Source organism: Scyliorhinus torazame, chromosome 22 (assembly GCF_047496885.1).
Source record: "Scyliorhinus torazame isolate Kashiwa2021f chromosome 22, sScyTor2.1, whole genome shotgun sequence".
In the NCBI taxonomy this organism is placed as follows: domain Eukaryota; kingdom Metazoa; phylum Chordata; class Chondrichthyes; order Carcharhiniformes; family Scyliorhinidae; genus Scyliorhinus; species Scyliorhinus torazame.
Genome location: NC_092728.1, coordinates 101,828,774 through 101,851,410, shown reverse-complemented (window position 1 = coordinate 101,851,410; position 22,637 = coordinate 101,828,774). Strand labels below are relative to the sequence as shown.

Sequence of the window (22,637 nt, the reverse complement as noted above, 5' to 3'; positions counted from 1 at the left end):
TGTGAGTGTCATGCAAGAGTGCCTTGAGGAAATGGATGTGTAAGCAATGCACCTTTAAGAAAACAGTGATGTCAGAGAGTGGGTGGGGCTCAGCTCAGTTCAGCCATTTTGCAGTGTGTGTTTTGCAGGTTTTTAGTTTCAGTTTTAAAAAGAACCAGGCTGGTTTTGCTGAGAGCAGCTAAAAAAAGAACGTGGCTGGTTTTGCTGAGAGCTGATTAAAAAGTAGAAAGCCAGGTTTGAGAAAGCAGTTTGGGTGTGTCTGTGGGTTTCCAGAGAGCTGCATGAAGAAAAGTAAGGTGCTGGAGCTGAAATCAACCAAGCTAATATATCTCTGCCATTCTACAGAAAATATATATATCCTTTAACCTGATGTGATACTGTTTAAAGGTGTTAAGTCTCTTGGAAGTTTGAAGGAACATTTTAAGGAAGTATTTACTATTGCAATATTTTCTGAGTTATCTTTGAAGTAAGGGGTGTTAAGAGATCCAATGTTTATTTAAGATGTTAAGTTGAGTTCATGGAATAAACAGTGTTTCGTGTTTAAAAACTCACGTGTCCATAATTGTAATCCCACACCTAGGGAAAAAGCCATGTGCTCGGAAAAGCAACAAATCCATTAAAGGGTGAGGTTGGTTGAACACCATGATACATTTTGGGGTTCTGAAAACGCCTCGCCCATAACAGTGAGGCTCACCCTCACACTTACTGATTTACCTTGTCCACTGTAAGCACCCGAGTGGAGTTTGAGAACTCTCCTATGGCACCAATTAGACTGTCATGCAAAATAAACCAGGAAAACATTTATATAAAATCATGAAAGGATAAGAAATTTATTTTAGATACATTTACAGCACAAAGACATTTTTACACGTAAAACAAAAGAATTATTTTGTAACATCAATCTATCTCTCTATCCTGAAATTAATTTACAGACAGAAATCGTAGCAAGTTGAGAGATTGCACGTCTTATTGAACCAGTTTGGTAGATGAGTGAGCGAGTTAAAAGATCCAATTTCGGAAGATGAGATTACTTGCTTCGAGAACAGCAGTGTGTCACTGTGCTTCATAACACTATACTGTATGAGACACAACACGGTTTTTAAAATACCGTCACTGTCAGAATGACAAATTGGAGGATTAAAGCTACCTCAGCTCTGCAGTGGCAACAGTGGCCCTGGTTAATATTGTCATGAGCCACTGTCCTTTCCTCCAATTCAGCGTTTTTTTTTGCAGGATTCAGAAGTGGAAATTCATATAAAGCACCACACCAGATAAACCAGAGTAGGACAGCTAGGATAAATTCACACCTCACTTCCACGGTTCCCTTTTGCATAAAGATCTATTTTGTGTTAAAATTAACAGTTGTAAATATCCGTGGCAATCCGTGATCTGCCACAAAGCAATGGAAACAGCTGGAAGGCAGTGTGAAGCAGCAAACTTTTCTTTGGGTTTACAGTGCAGTATAATATTAGACCAACCTTTTCAATCCTGCTCTGGCTGAACATTAGATAGAACGGTGTTGGTTCAGTTCGCAAAGTCTAATCGCTGTTCATTTCCGCCGTTCCCGTCCCCCAGAACAGTTTGAAAGTGATCAGTCTTTGTTGATACACAGGGCGTTCAGGGTTCCGATATTCACGTTGGGAAAAATACAAGGTAATCGAGCTGTCCCGTCAGTACCTTCTGCTCATTTTCTTAAACTTTTCGTAATGGTAATCATCTGTGGCCTTTTCATTGGAAGGACGTTTGCGATTTGGAGGTGATTCTGCACAAAAGTAGAAAGAGAATTTATTTCTCAAAACTATTGTTGCAGTAGCCCCTTTAAAGTAGAAAATAATTAGAATTTAAACAGAAAATACAGCTAGCCCCAGGATGGATCTTTAACGAAATGGAGCAGAAACACCACCGATTGAACACTGACTTTTGAAGGAATCCCTGTCGACTTACTTGCCTGTGGCAAACCAATGTGTGTAGGAAAGCACTGAGGAGCACAGACGCCTGTATTAGAAAATGGTGGATGGGGTGGAGAGGGGGGTGGAAAACAATAAAGAACTTAAAAGGATTTCCACTGGTAAGTGTTCTACAAAGTTAATATTTAGCCATGATACCACCGCCTGTTTAACACAGAAACAGCTCAGTTTAGAATTACTCCATGGTTTGCTCTTCTCGACATTCCAACTGATAATTCTCCTCGCTAATTGTCAGGTGGGGGCGGGGGAAGAGGGAGGTGGATGTGAGGATTGATGAAATTGCAAGACGGACCTTAAACAGCAAAGGAGAAAGGAGGGCCTGGGTCAATATGACAGCAACCTGAAGGAGGGGTACGGGCAGAGGTCAGTATACCAACAAATCTTAAAGATAACAAAATGCCTTGGGATCAGAAAAGATTTAGAGTTAGTGATAAAATACCTACAAAAATAAAACATACGTGATGAAAAAAATAAGATTAAATTGCCTATGTCGGCATGTACAGAGGATTAGCAATAAGATGTGCGCGAAAGAAATACTATTATGTCATAAAAGGCAGGATGGGCACATTATCCAAATTTTCTGTACACAAAAGCAAGAAATATCACCATTTCAGCTCTGGGGGAAATGATGTGTTGGTCATTAGAGACCTGGCTACAAGTTGTGAGCCAAATATTTCAGGCGAGAGGATCTTTTGACACAGCAGAGAAATTGGAAAAGAAAATCAGTACATCAGTACAGTACAGGAAGAAGCATTTCAGTAAGAATGATCAGGCAGCAGGAACATCTCGGGTAGAAGGAACAGTGAAGGCTGACAGATGTTTCTGAAGCCTACAAAGGGACATTGCACCAGAGATTTAGTGATCACTAACACATCGTAATTAATTAACAATCTAGTGGTAAGGGAATATATTACAAAATGAGCCTTGTGTGATTAAATTTGATTTTAAGATTTGAAAGTGAGAAGGGGAAGTCACTAACAACGTTTTTTAAAATTCTTTTCCGATTCAGCGGCAATTCAGGGTGGCCAATCCACTTACCCTGCACATCTTTGGGTTGTGGGGATGGAACCCACGCAGACATGGGGAGAATGTGCTAACTCCACCAACCTGGGTCCTCAGCGGCATGAGGCAGCAGTGCTAACAACTGCACCACCGTGCTGCCCTGGGCATGTCACTAACAAAGCTATAAATTCACTTCAGGAAAACTTCAAAGAGATGAGAAATAAATTGACTCCATTACACTGGGCTGAGTCATGAATGGGTAAACCACCAGTCAAACAGTGGGAAGTATGCAAAATGTCAGGAATTATACAGAACCTGCTCTTACACCGAAAAACGCAAATGATCCACTCCCGATGGTTAAGCAACCACGGTGAACATACAAGGTAAGAGGCTGCATCAAGCTATAAGAAAAGGCTTCCTCGATTACTACAAGAAATGCAATGGACTGAGACAGTTATAAAAACCAACAAGGAAAGTATCAAGAGGTGCTAAAATGGAATATGAAAGGGATTACAAAGCTGCAGAGAAATGTGGATCAAGTGAAGACAGATGTTGGGGAGATCATTTTTAATAATTTTTCAAAAGTGTTAGATTCAGGAATGGTACATTGGGGTCGCAAAATAGTAACTATCACTCAATTTATATAAGGCAGGAAAGCACAGACCTATCAGTTCAACAGCAATCGTGGAGGTGACTGGAATCTATCTTCAGGGGGACAGATGACTGAATACCAGAGTTAACATCGGTCTGTGACACACAGCATGTCTGATTAAACTAGTTACATTTTCCAAGATCATTAGCATGGATAGGAGCGGACAATGGATGTTGTCCATGTGGGCTTATAGAAAGCCTTTGATAAGATTAACAGAAAAAGTGAATTGGAGCTGACCTCATAACACGTGTTGAGAGGCAGCAGGCAGAGTAGGGATATAGGTAGTGATAAATGGTGTTCCCAGGAATCTGTAGTGGGATATTGACTTTTCACCATATAAATGACATAGGTGAAGGAATAGCGTTATATGTCCAAGTTTGTATATGATACTAAGTTAAAGGCACCATAAGTTATGCTGATGGAGTAGCAAGTTTCAAAGGGGCATAGGCAGGTAAAATGAGTAGGCAAAACTGTGGCAGATGGAGATTAACCCTGAACTGAGAGGTTGTCCACTTTGGATTCAAGAATTACAAATAGGTATTTTTTTCCTTAATAGTGAGTAACAAGGAACAATAATAAGAATCTTTAGTAGTGTCACAAGTAGGATACATTAACACTGCAATGAAGTTGCGGAGACGCAAAGGGGTTTAGGTGTTGAGGAACACAAATTGCTGAAAGTTAATGCACAGACACAAGTATTCAAAAAGGCCGATGGTATGTTGGCTTTTACCTTAAAAAGGTTGGAATATAAAGGGAAAGAAAAAGTGATACTTCTGTTGTAACGATTTGGGCAGATCCCATCTGGATTACAATGTTTAGTTTTTGGCACTGTACATTGGGAAGGATGAATTACCCTCGGAGGGGTACAGCCCGAATGATACAGTATTCAAAGGATTAAGTTATGAAGACGGGTAGCATTTGGCTTGCTTTCAGAAAATTTTGAGGGGTGATGTAATGGAGTTGCTTAAATTGATAAAGGAGTTCAATATGGAGAAGCTATTTCCTTTGGTGGGGAGAATCTGGAACAAAGGGGTATAATCTTAAACAAGAGCTCAACCATTCAGGAGTGAAATCAGGAACTACTTCTTCCACACAAAAGGATCGTCAGAAATCTGAACAGAGGTTGCTGGGTTAATTGAAATTTTCACGATCGAGATTTTATTTGGGCAAAGGACACAATTGATAGGTTTAAAGTGGGTTTAAGGAGTGTGGCACAGAGCAACCATGATCGGATTGAAGGGCAGAATAGGTTTGAGCAGCTGAGTGGACTGTACTTGTTGGAGTTTAGAAGGAGGAGGGGGATCTTATTGAAACGTACAGGATACTGCGAGGCCTGGATAGAGTGGACGTGGAGAGGGTGTTTCCACTTGTCGGAAAAACTAGAACCAGAGGACACAATGTCAGACTAAAGGGACGATCCTTTAAAACAGAGACGAGGAGGAATTTCTTCAGCCAGAAGGTGGTGAATTTGTGGAACGCTTTGCCGCAGAAGCCTGTGGAGGCCAAATCACTGAGTGTCTTTAAGACAGAGATAGATAGGTTCTTAATTAATAAGGGGATCAAAAACATATCAGCCATAATTGAATGGCAGAGCAGACTCGATGGGCCAAGTGGCCTAATTCTGCTCCTATGTCTTATGGACTCCTTCTGTCCTACGCTGCTGGCGCTACTCTATACGCAGCTGCGGGAAGGCCCGCAAGGCCGGAGTAGGCCACCATGTGCTCAGATGTTTCTTCTGTAGAAGCAACTGCACTTTCCACGTGGCTTGGCCTGGACATTCAGGCTCAGATTCAGAACAAAAACATAAAATACTGGACAACCTCAGCAGGTCTGACAGCATCCATGGAGAGAGTAGACAACTAACCTTTCGAGTCTGGATGATTCTTTATCAAAGCTCAGATTTTGAACCTGTTGTGTGAAGAATCATCAATGGTTTGGATAACCACCACCCTTCGAATGAACTTACATTTATATAGCACCTTTAAAGTAATGAAACGTCCCACTGTGCTTCACAGGAGTGTTATGAAGCAAAGTAAGGCATCGCACCACATAAAGCGATATTAGAACAGATGGGCAAAAACATAGTTCATGGGGAAGGCTTTGAGGGAGTCTTAAAGAAACAAAGAGAGGTTTAGAGTCCGAGAGGTTAGGGAGGAAATTCCAGAGCTTATGGCCTTGGCAGCTGAAGGGAGGGCTAGCAATAGTGCAATTAATGTTCGAGGATGTTCAAGAAACTAAGATTAGTTGAACACATCCTGGAGAGTTCAAGGGCTGGAGGGGATTGCAGAGAGAGTGGAGAAGTTGCTTGACCGGGTTCAGGGAATTAAGTGGAAGTGGAATTAGAATGCCACAGATTTTAATCTGCAAACAGCAGTTTGAGTTTGTAAATCACTGTTACTGGTCCATTATCTTCTCGGGGTCAGCAATGAAATGCTGACATTATGTACTTACGTTCAGGTTCTGGTTTATCGGTGTCTCCCACTCTCAGGGGCCGTGGTTTGGGTTCCTCTTTATTGCGTTTTGCTGGTGCGTGCAATTCCTCCCGGTAAACTACAACAAAAAAAACACGAGGCAATGGGAAATGCATACCAAAGATCCTGCGGGTACGGAGCTCAAACAAGTCTGAACTATTTCACATCATATTTTTTAAAACGACCACACTTTATGAGAAAAGGTATGCAGGATAAGTAATCAAGACCAATTTTTTTTGCAGTAAAGAAAATAATCTCCCAGCCTAAGTTGTGCTCCCTGACTAGCAAGTCCCTCACAGTTAAAAGGTTGTATCTCAAAAGAGTCGTTCATATTGGAAAAGAGGATTGTTGCATAGATACAAGACGTGAACCGCAAGCCAAAGTGGATTGTGTCAGCATTTAAAATGAGCATTGTGGCACGATCTGGTCATAAGGATCCCACCCGCCCCCCCCTCCCCCTGATTCATTCATGGATTCTGAGCATCCAGCATTTACTTCCCTTGAACGGAGTGGCTTTCTATGCCATTTCAGAGGGCATTTAAGAGTCACCTACATTGCTGTGGGTCTGGAGACATGTACAGGCCAGATCAGGTAAGGATGAAGGATTTCCCTGGCATCTGTGAACCTGATGGGCTTTTACAACAATCAACAATAGTTTCATGGTCATCATTAGACTTTAATGGGATTTAATTAGATTTGTATTGGGTCCAAATTTCACCACCTCCTGTGCTGGGATTCAAACCCGGAGCTTTACCCTGGATCTCAGGATTATTAGTCCTGTGATAATACTTCTACGCCTCCCCCAAAGTATAGCAGGAACATCTCAAGTGATTGGTTCTGAAGTGCAGCAGCCATTATAGATACAAGACAGCAGCCATTTTGTAGTTGGATCCCAATTTTAGTATTGAGAGAAGAATGTCGACGAGGACACTCATTGGCTTCCTTGCTTTTCAAGTGGTACCATGAGTTATTTGGCATCCTGTCAAAATAAGCTACTGGAACCTCGGTTTGGCTGGCTCCCATCTTTCTGGAAAAAAGGCTAATGGGTGAACTAATAGAGGTCTTTAAAATTCTGAAAGGCTTTGGTAGAAAGGATAGAGAGAGAATGTTTCCTCTTGTGGGGGAAGAGCAGAACCAGAGGCTGTCAATATAGTCACCAAGAAATCCAATCGGGAATTCAGAAGGAACTTCTTCACGTAAAGAGTGGTAAGAATGTGGATCTCACTACCGCTGAGAGTGGCTGAAGAGAATAATTAGAAGAGGAATCTAGATAAGAATGAGGGAGGACAGAATGGTTTGGAGGGTAGGTCTTATGAGGAAAGGTTGAGGGAGCTAGGGCTTTTCTCTTTGGAGCAGAGGAGGATTATGGGTGACTTAATTGAGGTTTATAAGATGATGAGGGGGATAGAGTGGACATTCAGAGACTATTTCCTCGGGTGGATGTAGCTGTTACAAGGGGGCATAACTATAAGGTTTGGGGTGGGAGATATAGGAGGGATGTCCGAGGTAGGTTCTTTACTCAGAGAGTGGTTAGGGTGTGGAATGGACTGCCTGCTGTGATAGTGGAGTCGGACACTTTAGGGACTTTCAAGCGGTTGTTGGATAGGCACATGGAGCACACCAGAATGACAGGGAGTGGGATAGCTTGATCATGGTTTCGGACAAAGCTCGGCACAACATTGAGGGCCGAAGGGCCTGTTCTGTGCTGTACTGTTCAATATAAGAGGGTTACAATATAGTTAAATGAGAAAAGACGCGAGGAGGCTTTAGTGCAGGATAAACACTATCGTGAAGTGGTTGGGCTGAATGGCCTATTTCTGTGCTATGTAATTCTATGCAGTGTCTCATTTGAAGAACGATACCTCTGATAATGCAGCACTACTCCGCACTGGAGTACCAAACTAAGAATGCGGAGGTAAATTCTGCAGCATGGATTGAACGCATAGCACTCCCACTGCTGAGACAGAAAATCTAACAACTGCAACTTGACAGCACTGAGCAGTAAACCTGCAATTTACTTTTAGTTACATGTCATAGCAACCATTAATGAATTGAATTCCCAATGTCGTCCCTTCTTTCGTGCAGATCAAACCAGTGAACACGGCAATGGTGATTAGCAGGGGTTTGGGACCACATAGCTGGATTTGGCGCCTTTCAATGTAGCTCCACAATAAATTTGTCAATATATACACTCTCCACCCCCTTCTTAAGACTCCTGTTGCTTTGAGATGTGAATGACAAAATGTCTCCTTGTTCTTGGAAGGGAAAAAGCTTGTGCCCGAGGGAATGCTAGCGAGTGCTGGAAGCCGCGGTACAAACCTGCCGTTGGTTATCACCACCTGCTTCGCCCTGCCTGCCGCGCCAGTTGCGCTACCCTGCCCCTGCCGCACCACTTTCATCACCCTGCCAGCTGCGCCACTTGCGTCACCTTGCCCGCCACGCCATCAGAGGACCTATCCATCGCTCTTTTCCTTCCACTTCCTGTGATTCCGCACTTTATTCGAAACTGCTGTTTTTGTTTTGTTTCAGATCCACATTGAAGCTGCCCGGGCCAGCCGTACACAAGGAAAACCAGGCCATCAAACTGCAGCCTTGATAAAGATCAATCGCAGAGATGCGTCAATACTTACACCGGTTGTGTTGAACGTAATTGACCGCGATGTTGGTGGGTACGAAAGAAGTACCGTTGTCTTTCTTTTTGTTGCGCTGTTCTGCCAGGAGCAGGGCTTTTGCCTCTTCAGTGCTGATAATATTCTTTATTTTTGCACTTAAAGTTAAAAAAATAAGAAGCGCAGTCAGTATGAGGAAAAATAACCAAGTTATGGGTAGTGGAAGCAAATTGAGTGGTTAGTTTCAATTGGGAACTTGATAATTACTTGAAGTGGAAACACTTTAGGTCAAATTGAACAATTGGCTATATGGCCTTTCTGTGCCGTTTTACACTATAAAGTTGGTGTAGGCAGAAACAAACATTTTTGGCTACTTGATGTCCTTTGTCTCTTGAAAATAGAAGACTGGAGGACAATTTGATATTCACGTTGAAGATTACAGGAGGAAGCAAATTCAATTTCTTTTCTCCGCAGAATACAAAATTCAGGACTGGGGGGGCGGGCTCTCATTTTCAAATTGAGGGTGACAAAAAAAGAAAAATGGGAAATTCAGCCACAAATGTTTCTGTGAAACGGTGATAAATGCATGGAGTCAGACAATCAACAAGGGTGCTAGAAAAAAACTGGACAGGTTCCTGTAGAAAAACAGAATTCAGAGTTATTAAGATGTGTAAATATGTCAAGATGATCATGTTGGATGGGCAGGGTAGCTGATCCAGGCACCTAACCTTGTCCGAGAACAGGGCGTTGTTACTATGGAACCGAAAGTGGATAAGGAGTTTCAATGATCTAATGGCAGTCTATTGGAATACCAGTAGCAGTGAAATCTGAATGAGAAATCCAGAATACGTATTGACACCCGCCTAGGTAGGCACTTACAGCAAAGACCGTCTATTTACTCAACCTTGACGAAACAGAACTCACGACCCAAACTACGACACACCTCTCGTTCACTTCTCCAGTAAAATGCAGCGATGGTTATATTAAACAAGGTAGTTGCCGTACACAAATTCTGTGCGCAAAATCTGGATCTGGATCAAAATCACGGAACGCCCTCCCTAACAGAGCTGCGGGGTGTACGTGCACCTGATGGACTTCAGCAGTTCACAAAGGTGGCACATCGCCACATTCTCAAAGGCAATTGGAGATGGGCAATAAATAATGATGTTGTCATTGGCACCCACATCCCATTAACAAATAATTTTTAAAAATTGCAGTCACTTATAGCAGGTGTGATGGGAATCATCTCTGCACTGGCCACGCTTTGAGGAGTCACCATATGCAGCCCATTAAATTTTTACTAATACACAATAAACAAATTCTGTAGCGAGTGAAATAGACCCTGCAGATAACATGTGTTCTGAAGCAGGATAAGTAGATTTTTCAGTGTTACAACCCCGCATATATTTCAGTTTCTTCAACTGGTCTTACAGTCGATTTAAAAAGATAAACACTTACTCAATGCCCAGATCCACCTCCGGAATGCCACTGAGCATCTGATTGGATAACATTTCCTCTGTGCGCTTGGCAGACGAAACATTGATATTGTCGGGCAGCTCGTAGAGTTGGTCCTCTGGGTTTTTAACCTTTGCCTTCTGCTCCTCGTTCTCCAGGATTCCTTTCCTCCTCTTCAGTTCTGTCTCGATGTACTTCATCCTGACACGGAACAATGGGTTACTCTCCAATACAGAGGTGAATGCAGGCACTTACTAAACAGAGTAACGCGTCATATTAGGTCAACAGCTTGCAGGTTCCTCAATGCCTTGTCAGTGTTTTTCAAACTTTTTTCCTGGGGACCCATTTTTATCAACCGGCCAACCTTCGCGACCCACGTCGGCTGACCTGCGCGACCCTCCATTTTCTCTTTCCTTGTTTGTTGCTGACAAAAATGGAGGAAATGGTTTTGGGTCCCTTTGGTCCCCCGAACTTGGGGGAAAAAAAGGCTGTGACCGTATTAAAAAAAAATGCGGGTCGCGCCCCCGAGATTGACAATACCTGCCTTATGTTACACGTTCTGATGGGACGCGAGGAAATTAGTTTCCCCCCACCTGCCATAGACCTTCCATAAACGCAAGGAGACAAAAATATCTGCCCATCTTATTTTTAATGCGATGTAGGATGGCAAGGCTTTGGAGAACATGCAGATATTTACTAGAGCAGTTTCAGGGATGAAAGACATCAGTGATACTGGGAGATGGAGGGAAGCTGGAATTATTTCCTTTGGTGAAAAATGGATAACGGGTGATTTAATAGAGGCTTTAAAATTACAATAGATTTCAATTGAGTAAATAAAAAGAAACTGTCAGTAACCAGTGGACACATAGGAGAGTTGAGAATTTTTATAACGTAACAAATTGCGAGCTAGGGTGCTCTGGCTAAAAAGAGTGTTGGAAGCAGATTCTATAGCAACTTTCAAACAGGAACTGGATAAATAATTGGGAAAGATTTGCAGGGGTACGGGAAAACAGCAGAGGGTGGGAGTAATTGGATACGGACACAATGGACCAAATTGCCTCCAATGATTGTAATAAGAATAAGGAGATTATTTTTCCAAAGTCTTCTTTTTTGGTTTGACCGTTTCACCCTCAACCCTTTGCCTCTCCCAAAAGTATATGCAAGAGTCAACAGGACAAGTGGTCATTTGCGATGATGTTTCGTAAAAAGCTCTGAACAACATATCAGCACTTTGACTGGATTACCCCAACTGGCAAGCAGTCTTATTCCTGCACAAAAAGCATCATACAAAATGAATTTATATCCAATCAGACTGGAACCTAATATACAAAAAACTATTGAGGAATCGAAGTTCACTTCGACCAAGAGCTGCTGCACCCAGACACTCCGGATAGCAGTACTACAGAACTAAAATACTGCAGATGTCGGAAATCTGAAACACAAACAGAAAGTGCCAGGAACACTCAGGTCTGGCAACATCTGGGCAGACTGAAACAGTTAATATTTCAGGCTGGCGGCCTTTCGTCAGAAACCTCTAACCAAAGATCATTGACCTGAAACAGTAACCGGTTCTCTCTCGCCTGCTGAGTGTTTCCGGTGTTTTCTCCTTTTACTCCAAATACGGAGTTGGAACAGTTCCATTTTTCTGGAAACAGATGAGCCACGAGCTAGAGAGGAGCTCCGTGGATTCAGGGTGACCATGCTCGACTGAGAGCTGAGGTTATCTGCCCAGCACGAGTGTGAGCACGGCTGATCATGCGGGTGGTGACATGCACAGCGAGACAACACACACATGACAAATTTGATGCTGTGCGCGTTGGTACAGTAAAACCAGGAGAAAACAAAAGCGCATTCTCCCTTCTCAGAGCAGTGCGACGCAAGGTCAAGACTTACATGTCGGCGTCTTCATCGCGCCGATTTGTTTCCACTGAAAACGATGTACCCAGGTTCAAGTCCGTGTCTTCCTCTTCGATCCTGGAAGGAAAGAAAAGATGTTCAATTCTCCAACCTGCCAACCCTTGCTTCCAGTTGGTGGAAGAGCGAGGGAGGAAAGTCCTGAGGTACGTACTTTTGTTTCGGATGCGTTTCAAGCATGTAATCAATATAAAACTTTTGTCAGTCATTCTATTCCCCACAATTTGCATTCCCCTCAATCTCCCTTATCATATGGGTCAGTGGCAGACAAGCAAAAAAGAAACAGGATAAGAAACCTAACATGTTCTTTAACGCCACAGAAACAATAGGGATCCTCGTAGATTAAACATCACAAACGTATACAGCTACATGGCTGCCATTTTGCATTCTTGAAAGCATAAATTCTGCTTTGAGTAAGCCTGAAGGAGAGCTCACGTAAAGTGCTGGCATGGGCACCAATGGCCTATTTCTGTGCGGTCAAATTCGACTACGTAATGAAATTAACGGATAATTGGTAAATTTTTGCCATGTTTTAGATTCCCCACCTCTCTCGTTTTTTGTCCTTTATGAGCTTCATGTCAATCATCCCGCCAGTCTTCAGTTTAAAAGGGTCATCCTGCACACAACAAACATATTGCAGCTTTTAAGCACATTATAAACAAAAACAATATCTTGTACATTTTTCACAGATAGATAAATTAACAATGCTCCTTAAAGATCAGTACTGATTTCAAAAGTAGACAAGTAAAATTCCCAGCTCAGTGACACATTGTTCCAATCACACAGCCACTCAATAATGTGCATTTCTACAATGCTGCTCTTCAGAAGTCCATCTGAAGCGCTTTACAAGTAGGTTTTGCACTGGAGCGAATGAAAATAAATTGAGGGGAACTAAACGCATGGTTGGTGGGTTAAGTTTTGAGGGATTTTGAAGTAAAAGAGTTTGAAAAAGGCGAAGGGGCTTTAAGAAAACGATCTACAGTTTTTGCACCCTAGTCGTCCATCTGCAAGCTCAATAAAAAACCTCATGAGCAGCCGTTAAACTTCAGGCTCACTTTCCCCCAGCTGTACAGGCAACTAAGCATGAAGATGTACTAACAGCGGGGGTGAAGTGCAACCCTGAGTGAACTCCCCCCTCCCAAATACCTCAGCCACATAGGCCTGACCAATACTACTGGACCAAGTACAGTAAACAAGAGCGCCAGTTTCAAAATACTTATCTTTCAAGTCCCACATCTGCTTCTCACCTGAAGTTACTGCAGCACATAAATAACAGCGGGTACCATTAGCCTCACCGTTACGTTGACGGCAAATTATGACCTAATTACTTTATTTTAAAAAAGGAATTGGATAAATAATTGAAGTGCAGATTTTCAGGGTTCATTCAAAGAGCTGTCAGAGGCAGAATGGGTCACCTTCTGTGGTGAATGGTTCTTTGATAATACAGGAGGCATTGTGATCATAGAATCACTACAGTGCAGGAGGTCTGCACCGCCTCTTCGAATGAGCACTCTGTCCATTTATGAGTGCACACCCGCCCTATCCCCTTAATCCCATAACCTAACCTGCACATCCCTGGACATTAAGGGGCAATTTATCATGGTCAATCCACCTAATCTGCACATTTTTGGACTGTGGGAGGAAATTAGAAGAAACCCAGGCAGACACGGCGAGAAAGTGCAAACTCCACACAGACAGTGACGCATGGCCGGAATTGAACCGGGGTCCCTGGTGCTGTGAGGCAGCAGTGCTAACCATTGTGCCACCCATTGATGGCAATGACTCGACCATTAGTGTGGGCAGCACAGTAGTATAGCGGTTAGCACAGTTGCTTCACAGCTCCAGGGTCCCACGTTCGATTCCCGGCTGGGTCACTGTCTGTGCGGAGCCTGCACGTTCTCCCCGTGTCAGCGTGGGTTTCCTCCGGGTGCTCCAGTTCCTCCCACAACCCAAAGATGTGCGGGTTAGGTGGATTGGCCATGCTAAACTCTCCCTTCGTGTCCAAAAAATGTTAAGTGGGGGTTGCTGGGTTCCAGAGATAGATAGGGTAGATACGTGGGCTTCAGTAGGGTGCTCTTTGTAAGGGACTCGATGGACCAATTGGCCTCCCTCTGAACTGTAAATTCTATGATTAGTCATGTTAGGCTCCAGTATTAGGTGATGGCCCATGTTCTGAATACAAATCGCTTTCAACCTCTTCTTGTCAGATCGCTTATCCAACAAGCCATACTGAACAAGTAGTAATTTCCTCCGATTAAATATTGGGACGACGGAAGCTGTTGCCTACAATCCCTGCTATAAGCTCCTTTCCCTAGCAACTGGCTCAGTTCGTCTCCCTGGCAACTGTCCCAAGGCTGAACCAGACGGGTTTTGACCCCAAGTTGCACTTCCTGCCACACACCCACATCACTAATATCGCCAATTTCCATCTCAGTAACAATGCTGACTTTGTCTCTGCCTCAGCTCATCTTCAGCTGCCTCTGGGCTTGACTATTCTGATGCGCTCCCAAGGTGCATTCCTTCATAGATTTGAGGCCATCCAAAACTCTGCTGCCTATGTTCTTAACCCATTCATCCATTACCCCTGTATTCACACACACCTATACTTGGTCCCGATTCATCAACGCTTGGTTTTCAAATCTCTCCATGGTCTGGGCGCTCCCTTTCTCTGTAATCTCGTTCAACTCCACAACCCTCTGCAGTATCTGCATTCATCTCATTCTGGCCTCTTGATCACCCCAGATTTTAATTGTTCCTTCTTTGGTCTTCAGCTCTAAACCTCTCTGCACCTTTCATCCTCCAAAACACTCCTGTAAAATCTACCACTTTAGGCCTTCTGCCCTAATATTCTGTGTAGCCCGCCGACAAGCTTTGCTGTATGACACTCATGTGTAGGGTCTTGGGGGTGTTTTATTAAAGGCATGCCATTGAAATATAAATTGTTGCTGTTGCTACACTGAAATTCACACATTATGACATGAAGCAACTTACCACAGTTGATGTTTCTTCCGGTACTTGCTCTCCAACCAGCAGGGCGGCAGCACTGTAACAAGAACCAGGAATGAGAAGTGACTAAAGGTATTTTGATTTTGCTCAGTGCTTCCTTCTGATGACACGGTGGAGACTCACTGCCTGCGTTGGCATCACTGAACTTTTTCAATCTTGCTTTCTGAATTATCAACCCGAAGCTCTAAAGTTATTCATCAATTAAAAAACTCTCCTGTTGCAATTTTAAGTCACATCGCAGCTCTTTTATCTAATACTAATTGCTACCCTTTGATTCTTTTAGAACAATGACGATTTGAACAGGTAGGTCATTTAATATCCCGTGTATTTTGTTTTTAATTAATTCATGGAATGCAAGCATTGCTGGCTGGACTAACATTACATAGGAACAGGAGTAGTCCATTCAGCCTCTCAAGCCTGCCCCGCCATCTAATGAGATGTGACCTAACTCCATAATCCAGCCTTTGGCCCATTTCCCTGAAAATCTTTGCTTAACGAAAATCTATCTAGGTCAGATTTAAATTTACAACTGTTCTAGCTTCAACTATTGTTTCTGGGAGAGTTCCAAACCTCATTCAAGTCAAATAAAATTTAGTAACATTCCCTTGTTTACTTTTATAAGTTGCAAAAGTCTCTTGCTCCCTTTTGAAATGTAACAGCTGGAAAAGCCAAGTTCCTATCTATCTCTTCATGCAAATTTCTAAATATAACCTAGTTACTTATAAATCCACCTCCCCATGGCCTAATTATAAATGCATGCGGTCAGCACCTTTATCTCTTTTATTTCTCCCAGACAAGTTGTCTCTACTTTACCTTTCCCCAGCTTAATTAACGCATGCACGCAAACTTAAAATAATTGGTCCTCTCAAAATATGGCTATTCGCTTTGGGTTTTAGTCACCTCTCCAATCCTCATTATGTCTAACGTGAACACATTATGGTCATTGGTACTCAAACTCTCACACAGCTTTGTGTTCAGTCCAGAAAGGAACTCTGTAAGCACTAATGCAACATGCTAATGTGACTCTTCTGAGAGATACTTTCCCCCACCACTTTAAAGACTGTGGTTCACAGAAGCTCGGAGGTATACAATGTGCACATGCCAAAACTGTTCATCTGTTACTTTGACAGAAAATATTCAATGGTGGGTACAGATCCTGCCCATTCGCTGCCATGTGAATTGCACCTACCTCACTCCATTTTGCCTTCTCCTCAGACTCTGAATTTCCTTCAGTTCACCTACTTTCGACCTTCGAAAACAAAGTAGGTTACCATTGGTGATTTGGGGAGAAAAAAGCTTCTTACACAGTAACTTCAGAAAATGAGAATAAAAGATATTTATTGCGTTCGTATGTCTAACAACAAACTGGCAAGCCTAAGGTTGTGTCCTTGAATTTAATTTGGAATATCAGATAAGGTCCAGAGGGCAGAATGAAATAAATAACTGAGTTGATATAACCTGGCTTGTTGTTAAATTTCCAGCAACCAGTCATTTGCAAAGCAGTGGGGGTAATCACCTGGTCACACTGATGGACACACTGATGGGAGCTGGATTCATTCGTAGCCTTACTATACTGCATCGACGCAACGCAAAAAATCAAATTCTTCATAACATCAGTGTTGCCACTAGAGGACACTATAACCATATGTCAAAACACAGTATGTAAATAACTTTTGCTTCACATTGCTGACTTGCAGGAGCAGTCCTCTAGCACCCCAACCTAAATTAGGATTACCTAATAAACACACTTAATCCGTACCTCCTTTTAACTTTAAAAACATAGAGTAAATTGGGGAAATTTTCAATGCTTATTTAGGCTTATTCAATTTTTAATGCTTATTTACGGGCAGCACGGTAGCACAAGTGGATAGCACTGTGGCTTCACAGCACCAGCATCCCAGGTTCGATTCCCCGCTGGGTCACTGTCTGCACTGTCTGTGCGGAGTCTGCACGTTCTCCCAGTGTCTGCGTGGGCTTCCTCCCACAGTCCAAAGATGTGCAAGTTAGGTGGATTGGCCATGATAAATTGCCCTTAGTGACCAAAAAAGGTTAAGAGGGGTTATTCGGTTACGGGGATAGGCTGGAAAGAGGGCTTGAGTGGGTTGGTGCAAACTCGATGGGCCGAATAGCCTTCTTCTGCACTGTATGTTCTATGTATAGGCCGACTATATGTTTTGAGAATTTATTTTGGGGGGAGGGGGCTCCATACCTCCAAACCCACATCAATGTGGTTACCTGCCACCCTGAAATAGCCCCCCCCCCCCAGTCACTCTGTCAGATTAAATTAGCAACTATGGATAAGTATAAATGTCAGCAAGTTCACAAAGAATGAATTATTGCTGCAATATCTTGGAAAGCAATCAGGAGAAAGGAGAATAAAATGTACTGAACATGTGATGCAGTTGCCAAACCGCAATCGATTCATTCAGAGCACATTTAGGACTTCAAGTTCTCAACCATACCTCAGTTGGGTGCACTCTCGCCACTGGGTCAGGTCATGGGTTCAAGTCTCAAGCTGAATCATGAGCACAAATGTCCAGGCTGGCATGCAGTGCAGTACTGAGGAAGTGCTGCACTGCTGGAGGTCTTGTCACTCCAATGAGGTGTTAAACCGAGACCCCATCTGCCTGCTTGGGTGGACATGAAATAGCCCATGGCACTATTTCAAAGAGCGGGGGAGTTGACCTTGGTTGACAAACAAAACACAGCGAATCCTGGAAATCTGAAACATAAAGTGCTAAAATCACTCCGTTCCGCTGCCCACTGCAAAATGCCAACTTGGCACCTTGGCAGTGCCAACCTGGCACCCAAGTGGAACTACTAAGGTGGCACACTGACACTGGGGTGGGGGTGGGGATGGGGGGGGGGGAAAGAGGGGGCGGGGATGGGGGGGGGAAAGAGGGGGCGGGGATGGGGGGGGGGGAAAGAGGGGGCGGGGATGGGGGGGGGAAGAGGGGGCGGGGATGGGGGGGGAAGAGGGGGCGGGGATGGGGGGGGGGAAGAGGGGGCGGGGATGGGGGGGGGAAGAGGGGGCGGGGATGGGGGGGGAAGAGGGGGCGGGGATGGGGGGGGGAAGAGGGGGCGGGGATGGGGGGGAAGAGGGGGCGGGGATGGGGGGGGAAGAGGGGGCGGGGATGGGGGGGGAAGAGGGGGCGGGGATGGGGGGGAAGAGGGGGCGGGGATGGGGGGGGAAGAGGGGGCGGGAAGAGGGGGCGGGGATGGGGGGGAAGAGGGGGCGGGGATGGGGGGGAAGAGGGGGCGGGGATGGGGGGGAAGAGGGGGCGGGGATGGGGGGGAAGAGGGGGCGGGGATGGGGGGGAAGAGGGGGCGGGGATGGGGGGGGAAGAGGGGGCGGGGATGGGGGGGAAGAGGGGGCGGGGATGGGGGGGGAAGAGGGGGCGGGGATGGGGGGGGAAGAGGGGGCGGGGATGGGGGGGGGAAGAGGGGGCGGGGATGGGGGGGAAGAGGGGGCGGGGATGGGGGGGGAAGAGGGGGCGGGGATGGGGGGGGAAGAGGGGGCGGGGATGGGGGGGAAGAGGGGGCGGGGATGGGGGGGAAGAGGGGGCGGGGATGGGGGGGGAAGAGGGGGCGGGGATGGGGGGGGAAGAGGGGGCGGGAAGAGGGGGCGGGGATGGGGGGAAGAGGGGGCGGGGATGGGGGGGGAAGAGGGGGCGGGGATGGGGGGGGAAGAGGGGGCGGGGATGGGGGGGGAAGAGGGGGCGGGGATGGGGGGGAAGAGGGGGCGGGGATGGGGGGGAAGAGGGGGCGGGGATGGGGGGGAAGAGGGGGCGGGGATGGGGGGGAAGAGGGGGCGGGGATGGGGGGGAAGAGGGGGCGGGGATGGGGGGGGAGAGGGGGCGGGGATGGGGGGGGAGAGGGGGCGGGGATGGGGGGGGAGAGGGGGCGGGGATGGGGGGGAAGAGGGGGCGGGGATGGGGGGGAAGAGGGGGCGGGGATGGGGGGGAAGAGGGGGCGGGGATGGGGGGGAAGAGGGGGCGGGGATGGGGGGGAAGAGGGGGCGGGGATGGGGGGAAGAGGGGGCGGGGATGGGGGGGGAAGAGGGGGCGGGGATGGGGGGGGAAGAGGGGGCGGGGATGGGGGGGGAAGAGGGGGCGGGGATGGGGGGGGAAGAGGGGGCGGGGATGGGGGGGAAGAGGGGGCGGGGATGGGGGGGAAGAGGGGGCGGGGATGGGGGGGAAGAGGGGGCGGGGATGGGGGGGAAGAGGGGGCGGGGATGGGGGGGAAGAGGGGGCGGGGATGGGGGGAAGAGGGGGCGGGGATGGGGGGGAAGAGGGGGCGGGGATGGGGGGGAAGAGGGGGCGGGGATGGGGGGGAAGAGGGGGCGGGGATGGGGGGGAAGAGGGGGCGGGGATGGGGGGGAAGAGGGGGCGGGGATGGGGGGGAAGAGGGGGCGGGGATGGGGGGGAAGAGGGGGCGGGGATGGGGGGGAAGAGGGGGCGGGGATGGGGGGGAAGAGGGGGCGGGGATGGGGGGGGAAGAGGGGGCGGGGATGGGGGGGAAGAGGGGGCGGGGATGGGGGGGAAGAGGGGGCGGGGATGGGGGGGAAGAGGGGGCGGGGATGGGGGGGAAGAGGGGGCGGGGATGGGGGGGAAGAGGGGGCGGGGATGGGGGGGAAGAGGGGGCGGGGATGGGGGGGAAGAGGGGGCGGGGATGGGGGGGAAGAGGGGGCGGGGATGGGGGGGAAGAGGGGGCGGGGATGGGGGGGAAGAGGGGGCGGGGATGGGGGGGAAGAGGGGGCGGGGATGGGGGGGAAGAGGGGGCGGGGATGGGGGGGAAGAGGGGGCGGGGATGGGGGGGAAGAGGGGGCGGGGATGGGGGGGAAGAGGGGGCGGGGATGGGGGGGAAGAGGGGGCGGGGATGGGGGGGAAGAGGGGGCGGGGATGGGGGGGGGAGGTTAAAGGTGCTATATAAATGCAGGTTGTCCGGGCTGCTTCGGGCCGGGGTGGGCTGCCCTCAGGTCGGGGTGGATGTGCTGCTTCGGGCCGGGGCCTGCCCTAACCGCTGAGGCCCTCGGCTCTCACCTGACCTCGACCACCCGCTGCTCGTCCTCCTCATCCTCCTCGGACTCCTCCTCCCGCCTCCTCCGGTAACTCTTCCCCGCCGGCATCCCCAGCTCCCGCCGCCCCTTCCGAGCACAAACCACCCCGTGAACAAACTCTGAGCACGGCTCCGGGTTTAGCTGCGCACTGACGGCGGGGGAAGATTCTGGAAGACGTTCAGGAGGGCGCTTCCGGTCCCGACGGTGGTTTCCGGTCGCTTTTGGACTACACGTCCCACAATGCGGCGGACCCCAAATCACGTGACCCGCCTCTTTCTCCAGTGTGTTGCAATTCGCACACGGGCTGTGCAACACAGCACTGGGCTCCACAGGATAACAATAATCTTTCTATTTTTTTCACTGTTTTAAACAAACACAGCTTTATTGTATATCAAAAATTAAACAATCAAGCGCCAACTACTTACAAAGAAGAATGTATAAATTCAGTTTTATTTCTCCCCTTATTTTATGAAATCCTGATGTCTCATGCAATTTTCCTGGGAACAACTCAAAGCCCTCCAGAATTCACTTTCATTCTCTTCAGTGTTGCAGCTAACCTCCATATCAATAATAATCTTTATTTGTGTCACAAGTAGGCTTATATTAATACTGCAATGACATTACTGTGAAACCCCCCTAGTCACACTGCAGCACCTGTTTGGGTACACTGAGGGAGAATTCTGAATGTCCAATTCACCTAACAGCACGTCTTTCGGGAATTGTGGGAAGCTGGGAATCGGACCGGGTCCCTGGTGCAGTGAAGCAACAGTACTAACCACTGTACTACCATACGTCAGACCTCCCTGCTTTTCATCTCAGTGACACCACTTCTCCCCTTTCTCCTTCACTCGTTTAGCCAGTCCCCCCCCCCTTTCTTGGGGAAACCAAATGATGGTTGATTGGGTGCCTGCTCTGTCACACCATGGCACCTGGTGTAATTTAACATCCAATTAATGTGGGATTAAAAGCTAGTCCCAGTAATGCTGACCATGAAGGTATCATTGAGTGGTTCACTTCTTTGAGGAAAGGAATCTGTCATGCTTACCAGAGCCACAGTAATGTGGTTGACTCAAACTGATATCTGCAATGGCCCAGCTAGACAGTTAATTCAAGGGAATGGTTTTGTCAGTGATGCCCACATCACTGTGGGGACAGTGTAGTGGCACAGTTGTTAGCACTGCTGCCTCAACAACACTAGGGACCCAGATTCAATTCCGGTCTTGGTGAGTGAGGCAGTTTGCAATTTCTCCCCATGTCCGTGTGGGTTTCCTCCGGGTGTTCTGGTTTCCTCCCAGTCCAAAAATGTGTAGATTAGATAGATTGGTCTTGATAAAATTGCCCCTTAGTGTGCATGGATGTGCAGGAGGGAGGGGGTGGGACCTAGCTGGAATGCTCACTGAGGGTCGGAGCAGACTTGATCGACCCCTTTGTGCATTTTCGAGATTCAATTGTTTTATTCCATAAACGAATAAACCGGGGGGAAAAGACCATCAATGATCTTGTTGAATTGTAAAGCATGCTGGAAGGGCTAAATAAATAGCCTTGTCCTTATCCAATTTCTTGTGTTCTTATTGTCCAACACCTCTATTGAATATCCCTTTCACCTTCTCTGCTATAAAGAGACAATCCCACTTAGGTCATGGCCATTGTAATTAAATGTTCTCTAAGTTTATGTGTGCAGTAGGTTTTGTTTCTAAAGGCAGTGCAGATAGACCTGTTGGTTCTGTATCATTCTGGACCAGCAGTCAGGGAGCTGGCGCACGCGCGGGGCGGTGCCCCGGGACGTCACAGCAACCGCTGCGGTCCAACGGCATCCGGGTAACTCGGCGGGAAACTACAATCCCCAGGGGGCTCCGCGGCGGCCAGTGTGGGTTGGAGGCCGCACGACATCCGGGCAACCCGCCTGCAACTACAATCCCCAGAGCGCTCCGCGCGACGTCCCAATTCCCAAGATGGTGGCCGGGTGGTTTGTGCTCCGTTAAAGGAAAATACGAGAGGCGGAGGCAAAGGGAGCCCGCCGCGGGGGGGGGGTGTGGAAACCGGCCTGCGCCCAGTCCCCGCTCAGAGGTTCGTGTCGGGTCCTTCATCCGGTTTCAAAAATTATTTTTCAAAGCTGCTGAGCGGCGCTTTTGTGGTGGGTTTAACTGGGCAGACAGGGGGAGGGGAGAGAGAAGGGGGGGAATTCTATCTGTCCCTGTGTGTGGGGGGGGTGTGTGTCTGTCATGGAGGGGGATGTGTGTGTGTCTGTCATGGAGGGGGATGTGTGTGTGTCTGTCATGGAGGGGCCGTCTGTGTGTCTCTGTCATGGGATGTGGGGCACGTGTGTGTCTGGGAGGGGGTGGGGGCATGTGTGTGCCTGTCTGAGAGGTGGGGTGTGTGTGCCTGTCTGAGAGGTGGGGTGTGTGTGTGTCTGTCTGGGAGGTGGGCGTGTGTGTCTGGGAGGTGGGTGTGTGTGTGCCTGTCTTGGAGGAGGACGTGTGTGTGTGTCTGTCTGGGAGGGGG

General features: G+C 47.4%; 2 protein-coding genes across 5 annotated transcripts in view; one reads left to right on the top strand and one right to left on the bottom strand.

Moving 5' to 3' along the window:
* Positions 1-800: 800 nt before the first annotated feature.
* On the bottom strand, positions 801-20,297 carry c22h9orf78 (chromosome 22 C9orf78 homolog). 2 transcript variants are annotated; one of them, XM_072488758.1, is made up of 9 exons: positions 20,119-20,297; positions 16,266-16,325; positions 15,062-15,113; positions 12,616-12,686; positions 12,050-12,130; positions 10,160-10,357; positions 8,723-8,859; positions 6,073-6,171; positions 801-1,762 (listed from the first exon to the last, which is right to left on the bottom strand). In XM_072488758.1, exons 1-9 carry the CDS (start codon positions 20,202-20,204, stop codon positions 1,671-1,673), a joined length of 876 nt encoding a protein of 291 aa, XP_072344859.1. In that variant the 5' UTR covers positions 20,205-20,297; the 3' UTR covers positions 801-1,670. The 2 variants fall into 2 exon arrangements, with proteins under 2 accessions (XP_072344859.1, XP_072344860.1); XM_072488759.1 differs by having other exon boundaries at positions 20,124-20,284.
* Positions 20,298-22,063: 1,766 nt separating this feature from the next.
* usp20 (ubiquitin specific peptidase 20) overlaps positions 22,064-22,637 on the top strand; it is a 77,644-nt gene continuing 77,070 nt past the window's right edge. For 2 of the 3 annotated variants that reach the window (XM_072488755.1, XM_072488757.1), the window contains exon 1: positions 22,064-22,202. The gene's annotated coding sequence lies outside the window, so the exon portion shown is untranslated. The remainder of the gene's footprint in view (positions 22,203-22,637) is intronic. The other variant, XM_072488756.1, reaches the window with a different exon arrangement.

Coding starts and splice junctions, on each gene's coding strand:
- c22h9orf78 (XM_072488758.1), bottom strand. CDS start 20,204: ATGCCGGCGGGGAAGAGTTACCGGAGGAGGCGGGAGGAGGAGTCCGAG. Junction 16,326..20,118: donor CAGCGGGTGGTCGAGGTCAG/GTGAGAGCCGAG, acceptor TTGTTTTCGAAG/GTCGAAAGTAGGTGAACTGA. Junction 12,131..12,615: donor AAGGACAAAAAACGAGAGAG/GTGGGGAATCTA, acceptor CTTTCCTTCCAG/GATCGAAGAGGAAGACACGG.